General features: G+C 37.1%; 1 protein-coding gene across 4 annotated transcripts in view; it reads left to right on the top strand.

Moving 5' to 3' along the window:
* Window positions 1-490: 490 nt before the first annotated feature.
* TUBE1 (tubulin epsilon 1) overlaps window positions 491-10,421 on the top strand; it is a 17,529-nt gene continuing 7,598 nt past the window's right edge. For 2 of the 4 annotated variants that reach the window (XR_015251482.1, XM_086707625.1), the window contains exons 1-6: window positions 491-637; window positions 738-811; window positions 1,472-1,524; window positions 4,467-4,524; window positions 7,023-7,138; window positions 8,883-9,004. Coding sequence is in view for 3 of the 4 variants with exons in the window: in XM_086707625.1 (XP_086563751.1) it covers window positions 613-637; window positions 738-811; window positions 1,472-1,524; window positions 4,467-4,524; window positions 7,023-7,138; window positions 8,883-9,004 (448 nt within the window). In the remaining variant the exon portion in view is untranslated. Of the gene's footprint in view, window positions 638-737; window positions 812-1,471; window positions 1,525-4,466; window positions 4,525-7,022; window positions 7,139-8,882; window positions 9,005-10,421 lie in introns of those variants that run through there. The other 2 variants (XM_025925608.2, XM_086707624.1) reach the window with 2 other exon arrangements.

Here is a 10,421-nt window from a genome sequence, read left to right as displayed (position 1 = left end):
AATTTAAAAAAAATTTTTTTTTTAAAAAATAGAAGTTAATGCTGGAAGCATACAGCTTCAACGAACAGTGACTGGGTCTCTGAAGCGTTTTGTCAAAGTGTATTAACAGCCTAGTTTCGGGTGTACCCTGACACGCCTATTTGGGGTTTCTTTGTGCTCATCTACACCGTTTTCTGTTAGAACAAAGAGCTTGTTGGCTAGACGCATTAAAGCAGCGTCCCAGGGTGTTGAGACTGAACAAAAACTAGACCTCTGATAACCCATAAGCAGTTTTAAAGACATACATTTTTAAATCCCACCCCAAAGCCTAGTTACCCGCCAGTTACCCCGGCCTCTGGAGCTGCCGAAGCTCAAAGATGTTGGCAAGCAGTTAGGATCCAAGGTCCCGAGGCCCAGTCGCTATGGTAACAGTGGGACGCAAGCGCACTTGCGAGGCCTTCGGACGGAAAAACTTCGCTTGAACCTAGAGGAGAGCGTAGCGACAGCAGCGACTTGCGGCAGCAGCTTGACTTACGGCTGCCCGGGCCTTCAGGGAGCTCAGCTCGGGAGCCGGGCGGGGAGTACGAACGCGGCCGCCGGCTCCCGGGTGCTCCAGTCCGGACCCGCAGCAGCATGACCCAGTCGGTGGTCGTACAGGGTAAGCTGCGCGGGAGGATGGGCACCTTGTCGCCGCGCAGCCAACGGCCTTGTTTTTCCTCCTAATGGCTACTCTCTTTCCCTCCTTTCGCTGATCGCAGTCGGCCAGTGCGGAAACCAGATCGGCTGCTGCTTCTGGGATCTGGCGCTAAGGGAGCACGCCGCGGTCAACCAGGTACCGACCCACCCTCCCGGAGACCACCCGCCTGTTACCGATGCTCGCGCAACAAATAAGCAAGAATAAGCAACAGATAAGCAAATAAGCAAGAATCAGTCCATTTGACCTTTTATCTAACTGATAGATACTGATAGAGGTTGTATAGGGTCTTCTCAGGAAAACACAAACTGGTTTTTAAGCGTTTGGTGGCGTTAGACCCAGAACAAACGCTAGCCAAATATCTTAAGTCTTAAGTCTCCCTCCCTGATTCTTAGGGTCTCATTTTTATCGGGATTCTTTTGAAGAGCAATGCGATAGTATTTGGGGAAGTACTTTGTAAAACAGGTAACGTGTGTGGTATTATATTCCTGAATTTAGTCAACTTTAAAATGATCACCAGGAATCCAGAGAAAGCGCTCTTTTGATGCACCTGTTCTGCAATCCTATGCGGCTTCTTTCTTTAGCGCCCTCAGCTAAACTTTATCCATAGATCCTACGGCATTTACCTTTTAGGGAGGAAGAAGTCTGAGCATTTTTTGATAACTTGCATTTTTGTTGTTGTTATCATAGCCAAATACCAGCCATTACAATATTGTGAGAATATTAAATCGAAAGGATTTCATTTGGGAAAGAAGCAAAACTTAATCAAATGCTATAAATATATTTTTTTCTTTTTAGAAAGGAATTTATGACGAGGCAATAAGCAGCTTCTTTCGAAATGTGGATACCAGGTAAGATGGGATTAAAGTCTGTCACATAGCATAATGATTCTTTTCATGTCATCAGATTGGGAGAGAATTCTTCAAAGGATAATTAAATAGTTGGTAACTATAAAGAAGTTGTCTGGGTTGTTTGTTAGTTTGTTTTTCTCAGTATTGAAAGCATTTTTTCCCATTATTATTCCCATATCATTAATATTTCTCATATTATTCTGCAGAGCAAGACAGCAGGTTTCCTTTTAAGACCATGTTAAGGAACAAAAGAACCTTTAGTGGGCCTTCTTTTAACATGACCTTGAAATAAAGTTTTACTGAAGGACTGCTGAAAATTTCCCTCAGTGTATCTTGTTAATGCATTCAGGAATGGCCAACTTTTGAAAGAAAAATGTATTTTTTTTTTTTACACTTCTGTGATATTTGTAGTCAAGAATATTTGCTCTATAAATAGAATGTGCTAAAAGGAAGGAAAGCAACTGTCAAATTACTTTTGTTGATTTTAATAAAGAATCTATATAACTATCTTTTACCTGAGAGAGTAATTTTGACATTCAAGGTGTGTCCGTAATGTTTAACGTTTAATCGTTAAGTGTGTGTGTTTTACTTAAACTGTGGTGGACTTGAACTGAAAAGTCTATAGTGAATATCCATCTTTATCGTAATTCAATAAAAATTCTGGTTCTAGTTTGAATTAGTTTGTTGGGTATTTGAGGTAGTTATCTCCTAGAGAAAGCTAATGAACCCCCACTTCCCTGGTGAATTCCAGAGTCTGACCCTCAGGCTTGTAAACTTAGAAAACTTGTTGACATCTTGAGAATAAGTCCATTGCTCTCCAGCACAGGTCGGTAAACCAAACTCAAAGAGAATGGGAGATTAAAAAGCAGAAAGTCAATGTAGGAATTGACAGTAGGGACGGTAACTCCAGAGCACTAGATTTTCCTTTACTTTCGAAAGTGCATTCTCTTCTGTAGGAAATCTACCTGAAAAGCTAAATAGTAGAAAGTTGCTTGGTGACCATGGAATCAGGCCAAGGGAAGTTAGGTGTAGTACCTTAATGGCTGGTGTCATTTATTTTTATTATGTGGAAATATCTGCCATCTAGATTCCCCGGAACCTAAAACTAGATTCTAGAGCATCCTTTCCCCCTAAATACTGTTAAGAGACTAAAATTTGCCTTTGTAATACTTCCTTTTACATGCTTCTAACTAAATTTCCACTCTCATCCCCTCTACTCGAGATGGCCAATCCTTTCACTAAGTATTACTTAGTTGAGGGGCGCCTGGGTGGCTCGGTTGAGCATCTGACTTTGGCTCAGGTCGTGATCTCACGGTTCATGAGTTCGAGCTCTGCATCAAGCTCACTGCTGTCAGCCTGTTGGCGTAGAGCAGGCTTCGGATCCTCTGTCCCTCTCTCTCTCTGCCTCTCCCCTGCTGGCACCCTTTCTCTCAAAAATAAATTAAAAAAAATTTTTTTTTCTTCAAGCATTACTTAGTTGAGACTCAGTCTGGCAGCTGTTCGTTCTTAATAATTGACTACATAACTGTACTCTTATCTACTCTGTTTTGTAATTTAAACCTGAAAACATTCTTATTTCCCCAATCCCGAGTTTCTCCAAAAAGGGGAGCTGAGTCTTGGTATCTTAGTATTCTATGTACTATCAACACCTGGGAGCCTCCACATTAATACAAACAAATCTTTCAAAACCAAGACCGGGGCGCCTGGGTGGCGCAGTCGGTTAAGCGTCCGACTTCAGCCAGGTCACGATCTCGCGGTCCGTGAGTTCGAGCCCCGCGTCAGGCTCTGGGCTGATGGCTCAGAGCCTGGAGCCTGTTTCCGATTCTGTGTCTCCCTCTCTCTCTGCCCCTCCCCCGTTCATGCTCTGTCTCTCTCTGTCCCAAAAATAAATAAACGTTGAAAAAAAAAAAAATTTAAAAAAAAAACAAGACCACATATTTGTATACACTTCCATATCTATTTGACAAGATGACCATACCTTTTTAATAGCATACTAGGAATTTACCTATACTAGGGGTTAACAGGCCGTTTCTGTAAAGGACCAGATGGTAAATATTTTAGGTTTTGCAGACCATAAGTTCTGTCACATTTGTTTGACTCTGCTGTTGTAGCGGGAATGCAGGTATAGCTTCCTAGTGCATAAGCAAGCAAATGGGAAAGACTGTGTTTGAACAAAACTTTATGTAGGAAAATAAGCAGCTGGTCAGAGTTGGACCAAGGACCGTAGTTTACCAGCTCGACCTAGAGCATCATCTGTGCTCAATCCGACTTCCTTTCATATATTCTGTCTTCTTATCTACTGTATTGACTTATATAAACTTATATCTATGTTTGGTCATAGATGTAGTTATTTTAGTAACTTTTGTTCAACATGAAATTCTAGGAACAGCCTGAGATATACAGTGATATGTAACTGGTGGCTTAAGCAGTAAAAGTATCCAGATACCTCATACAAAGAAATCTGGAAATCACATGATCTAGGCTTGGAGAAGTGCCTTAAAGACCGAGGCACTGTCACTTCATTATTCATGTGGTGTCGGCTTCTTGTCCTCATATTTATTATTTCATAACTGTAAAGTGCACTCCATGCATCTATATTCACTCCATGCATCTATATTCATGTTTATATGCCAAGCACCAACAGCATCTGGTCCTCTTTATCAGAAACACTTCCCAGCATACCTGCTTTTTATCTCAGAACTGCATTACATGGCCGGCCCTAACTACAAAGAAAGCCAGGGGGAAAAGTACGTCACTTTTTCAGCCTAATAGGAGGGTAGGGAAGGGAGAGGGAGAGGAATGGCATCTTCGCTGTTGCCTTTTGTGCCTGCCCCTCTAGGCCTATAAGTAGCTTTATTATATAAGTGGAGTTAACTTTATTATCTAATAGCACTGTTAGCCTTGGAAGATCTTATGACCTTTTCTCATTTTTTATCTTTCAGAGTGGTTGGTGATGGTGGCATTATTTCCAAGGGGAAAATTTGTTCCTTGAAAGCAAGAGTAAGATGATATATATGCTTAGATTCTTTTATCACATGTGCTTTTAAAATAACTATACTTTGGTAACTATCATGAGAATAAAATTTTAATTTGACTTCTCAAATTAAGAAAAGTTTTTACTGGAGTGCCTAGGTGGCTCACTCAGTTGAGCAACTGACCTCGGCTCAGGTCATAATCTTGTTGTGGTCTGTGAGTTTGAGCCCTGCATGTGTTGGGCTCTGTGCCGACAGCTTGGAGCCTGGAGCCTTCTTTGGATCCTGTGTGTCACTCTCTGTCTGCCCCTCCCCTGCTCACACTCTGTCTCTCTCTCTCAAAAATGAAGAAACATGAAAAAAAAATTTTTTTTTTAAAGTACTAAGTCACATTTTAATATAAATAAGCAGACATTTATGTCTACCTGAAACGTTAGGGGGAAAGTTTTGTGCTTTAAATAAAAACACTGCGTATTTAGCATTTTTTGTGTGTGAATGTTTCAGGGAAGAGCTACGTCTAGATAGATGATAACAAAAGGAATTTCCTTAACTCTAAGCCTGAAACATATATTAATGCAGGTTAATTTTTCATTTGAAGATAGTGGAAGATTTCTTTGCATCCGAATTACTATTCCCAATACAAAGCATGGATCCAGCCACGTTATAGTGAATACCACAACCATGTAAGACCTCTTGAACAAAAATGCTTCGAGTCAGTAGCCCATATTTAGTGTTAAACTCATTCCAGCAACACTTCTCTTCCGTGATTGTCTACAACAAACTGCTTTTTCCAGTTGGTGATAAGTTATTTTTATAACAAGAAAGGCAGTTTAGATGCTATGGGAGGAATTGTGACGCTTCTATCAAAACTGACTTCCAGAGGTGCTTGAATGTCACTTTGTATTTTGCATGTTGCTTTAAGGTAATTTAGGTAATCTCCCACAAATTATCTTAAGTCTGTTTTGGAACACTGCCATTATAAGCTATTTTTTTTCTCTTTGTAATCCTACACAACTTGTAGTACACTACAGTTTGCCCAGACAGTGAAGTGTCTCTTATGTGGTTGATTAGATGTTAAAGTCAACATTTAAGGTAAAAATTGCATATCATCGTAAAATATCCTAGAAAACCCCTAAATTACCAGTAAATAGCCCTATATAGTCCAGTATACATAAAGTGTATGCATATTGCTTGCTATATACAAAAGATTGCATTTGCAGTACATAATTATTGTGTAGTCTTTCTGATATACTATTAAACAATTAGAAATATAATATTTCTGATATACTGTGTAAGATAATTTTTTAAATTGCTTGCTTATAGTAGCATCGTTAATTACACAGTTTAATTCACAGAATTTAAATGGGCATAAATTATAACTTCACAACAGTTAGTACTCCATAAATACTGAACTTGACTGGCTCCTCTCAATGAGATAGTAGAGCATAGAGTTTGGTGGTTAAGAGTGAAGATTCTGCAGGTTTGAATCTTAGCTCTGTCACTTACTAGCTGGGCTAAAGTTATTTAACTTTCCTAGGCCTCAGTTTTTTTCATGTGTTAAGTGAGGGTAACTATAGTACCTACGCGTAAGATGAGGATCAAATGCAGAGCACTTAGAACAGTGCCATGTCATAAGCGCTTAACATTACGGGGTCACAAGCACTGAAGAAGCCCATAAACCAAGCACTTTCTCTGTGACACTGAATCAAAGCTAATAGCTTCATAGTGTGCCCTAAGGTTATTTCATATTTTTTTTAGCTTTTTAATTTATTTATTTCCCTTTTCACTCATCTTCCTCAGCGTAGAAGATGTGGGAAGTATAAATATAATTCTACTGCCATCCCTGCTTACATTTTGCTGTATTTTCCTCCAGTCTTTTCTATTTTTCTTTCCATAGTTAATTTTATATTTTATATTTTCATTTTCCTCTGAGGAATAGAGGTTATCTCCCATGTCAATAATGTTTGTGGTAACGAATTAGGTTTTCTTGGGCATAGGGGCCCTATTGTCATCTTTAACGTTGATCCAGTGCCTTGGTTCGCACGTAATAAGTTTACTGATTTGAATTGGACAGTTTGGGGTGTGATTCCTGAAGAGCAGCATGGTTGCTCTAGTGAGCAAATATGCATTAATGTACCCTACATTTATTGAGAATTTTTTTCTAGTTAGGCACCTTTTAAATTTCTGAGACCTTGTTCTCAAAACATTTACAGTCACGTAGGCACATGAAAAAAAGAATTGTTAGAAAATCAGTTGAGGGGATTATTCAGTTCCTTTTTTTCCCCCACATGGTATTTTGGAGTAGGATAAGAGTTTAGAATCCCTCTTTTAATTGTATTCCGCCTCCTGAGGAGAGTGAAATTACTTTTTCATTCTTGTAACAGATTCTACATAAAGATCCAAATAAAGATTTGATTAAGCTTAAACTGTAAAGAGAACAATGCAACTTTTAGTTCATAAATTAATTCACAGAATAACTAGCTCTAAAGAAAAATATGCTAATTAAATTTCATTTCTCTTTCTCAGGCTGTCTTGATTGACATGGAGGAAGGGGTAGTAAATGAAATTCTGCAGGGACCGTTGAGAGATGTGTTTGACAGCAAGCAGCTCATCACTGATATTTCTGGCTCAGGGAATAATTGGTGAGAATGTGCTGTATGTAAAAATTGAATGTCCTCTGGAAAAAAAAAAGGAACAATCTTTCCTTCATTCTAATAGGTCCTGCTAACATGAAAGCAAGATCTAACCTGCTATACCTACCTCTAGGCTTTTCAGCCCATCATCTTTTCCTTGATAAATGATGGTGTTTCTCAGTGCTGAAAAGCCACTTGTATCATAGTTCTTTCTCATTTTTTTTTTTTTTTAAGAAAAAAATCATGAATAATTGATTTACCAAAGTCCTTGTTGTAAATCGATTCTTAAATAATACTAGGGGCACCTGGGTGGCTCAGCTGTTTAAGCATCTGACTTTGGCCTGGGTCGTGATCTCGCGGTTTGTGAGTTCGAGCCCCACATCAGGCTCTGTGCTGACAGCTCAGAGCCTGGAGCCTATTTCAGCTTCTGTGTCTCCCTTTCTCTCTCTGCCTCTCACCTACTCATGCTCGCTCTCTCTCTCTCTCTCTCTCTCTCAAAAATAAATAAACTCTAAAAAAAAAAAAATACTAAATAGTAACAAAAGTTTAAGTATTCTTATAAACTCTTCTCTTACCTGTGTTATTTGACTCTATCAAGTTCTCAGTTGGTCAGATTTAATAGAATTGATAAGAGATGCAAGCCAGACCAGTGTCCCAGCATTTAGGCTCAGCCCAAGGCTGTTTAGCTCTTAAATATATAATGGTCTGATCTCCTTAATGGGGTAAAAGGCTTCAACAATGATCATTTAATAGTTTCCATTGAAACAATTTTTGCTGTTTTTTAAAAATTAAGTAGCTCCTTGTTATTTGCAAACCTAGTATTTGTTATTTTATCTATTTACAGGCAATCCCTCAAGTTCCTAATGTGTAGTGATGTGTAATTACGGGGCACCTGGTTGGCTCTTTCAGAAGAGTGTGCAATTCTTGATCGATGGGTCCTAAGGTTGAGCCCCATGTTGGGTGTAGAGATTACTTAAATAAACAAAAATTTAAAGCATGAATTTACATTTTACATTGTTAGAGATTCATCTGGGGAGAACCAGTCACTAAATGAATCCATATGCCTACTTAACTGGCTTTCCACTAATTATTGTGTAATCTTTCTGTAATTTTTGAGTTATACAACCTGACTATATGTTGTGGGAAAATCATTCATTCATTTTTTTAATCATTTAATCATTTTTAATGCATCAAAGTGCTACTTGCAAATCTGATTAACCAAAAAAGCTTGCAGAGTCTTATAAGTATCAGTGTTCTTTTGTGTGCCAGTTTATCTAATAACACAACATGACTTATGTTTTCTCACATATTAAACCAATATGTTCAAAAGTCTTTATTTTTATTGTCATTCTAGTTGACTGTGTTCTGCTTTTTAATATGTAAAATTTACTGCAATCAGAATTTATTTTAAATGGAGATGAGAAACAGCTATGGAAATAAATTCTTATAATTATGCCTAAAGAAAAAAAAGAGAAGATAAATTTAGAAAACCATAGTTTAATAGCCATTGATAATGCTCTATTTTGTCATGATATTTGAGGATTATAGATATTTTTATATTTGTTACATTTTCTACCTAGTGTCTTTGAAATATCATCATATGATTTATTGATACGAAACCAGAAGAATGTACTTAATACAGTAAAAATACTTTTTCAAGTTTTTCTATAATCTTTTCATTTGGATCAGAAATAATAAAACCTTGAAATAATAAATGCCAGGGTGATTTTGTGATTTATGTCTTTTTTTTCAGGGCTGTGGGTCACAAAGTTTTTGGCAGGCTTTATCAAGAACAGATTTTAGAGAAACTCAGAAAGTCGGCAGAGCACTGTGATTGTTTACAGTGTTTTTTTATAATACATTCCATGGGAGGAGGTAAAGTTATTCACTCATTTCCCTATAATCATGTGAAAGTGTAAATGGGAACTCATTTTGCAAACTGAAGGATGTTTTCAGACCTATGCTTAATAAAGGTAGAACTTTTAACACTCTGTGTTTATGAGCATGTACATAACTGCTTTTTATTTTAGATTTTTGTCAGATTTTTTCCTATTATCATTTTTTTTTAATTTAAGCCCTTTTAAGAGATAGTAGAACTGAATCTGAATTTTTTTTCTTCTACCTTTAGTTTCTTTTATAAAATTTCTGACTATATTTCAGTATATATGAGCTTTCTGGGAATGCTGACTTTCTCCTAAGGGTTTGTTTGTGCAATCTCATATCCTAACTAGAGCTAAGCATTTCTGGCTTAAAAATGTCCGTATTCTTCAGCTACCTTCAGATCTTTCTTGTGTCCAATAAGAGACATAAATAAAAGAAATCCTTTTAGTCAGCTCCTTTAAATCTTTCCTTACATGGTAATTACCTTGACCTATAATAAATGATCTGCATTGCTTTCTTTTCCCTGGAAAGCCTGTACCTTGCAAATGAAGTACTTTGCTCCTCTGTTCTATGAACTAGAAACATTGTATTTTGCTAATTTCAAATAGGATTAGCGAGTTTTAAAAGAAAAATTTGCCATGCTATTTTTCTTCAAGCTGATATTAAGATTTTATATTCAACAGGTTATGTAAATTGATTTTTTCTATATATCTATTATGCAGTATGATAGCATTTTAAAATTAAAGTTATAATTGCTACGTAAACCATGCCTTTAGAGGACCATTGTAATCACTGAATTAAGAAACAAATTTCTCTTCGTACTAGTATCATTAACCAACAAGTTTGGATCCGTTTTAAAAAAAAGAAACAATTTGATTTATATTTCATTATGGTGCCTTTTTAAATCCATCTATTCAAAATCTCAGATTATACTTTATTCATAATTTACTGGCAAAAGTAAATAATAGTGAAGGTTAAAAATGGTCTCCTCTCTCACATCTAATTCCTAGTCTCTCTCCTCACGGGTAATCGAGTTTGCCAATGTCTGTCCTTCCAGATATTTTCTATGCCTGTTACGTATGTGTGTATATTTTTACATAAACAAGATCATGAGATGCTTATTACTCTGTAATTTTTTCCCTTTGTCTTTCCCGAATGTCTTTTAATGTCATCTCTGTCTCATAGAATTCAATTGTGTTACTATAATAATTTTTAAAGTCTGTTTCTCATTAGTAGATGTTAAGTTTATGGTGTTCAGTTATTAAACACAGTCCTCAGTTGAATATCTGATACTTACATTTCTGCTCATTTGTGCCTCTATAGCTGTAGGTAATATTCCCAAAAGGAAAGTGGGACCAAAGAATATGTACATTTTAAATTTTGATGCATGTTAATAAATACCTTGCCACAT

This window comes from Puma concolor, chromosome B2 (assembly GCF_028749965.1).
Source record: "Puma concolor isolate L17-30 chromosome B2, mPumCon1.1.hap2, whole genome shotgun sequence".
NCBI lineage: Eukaryota > Metazoa > Chordata > Mammalia > Carnivora > Felidae > Puma > Puma concolor.
Note: the sequence above shows the minus strand (reverse complement) of the source record. Positions and strands in the feature narration are given on the sequence as shown.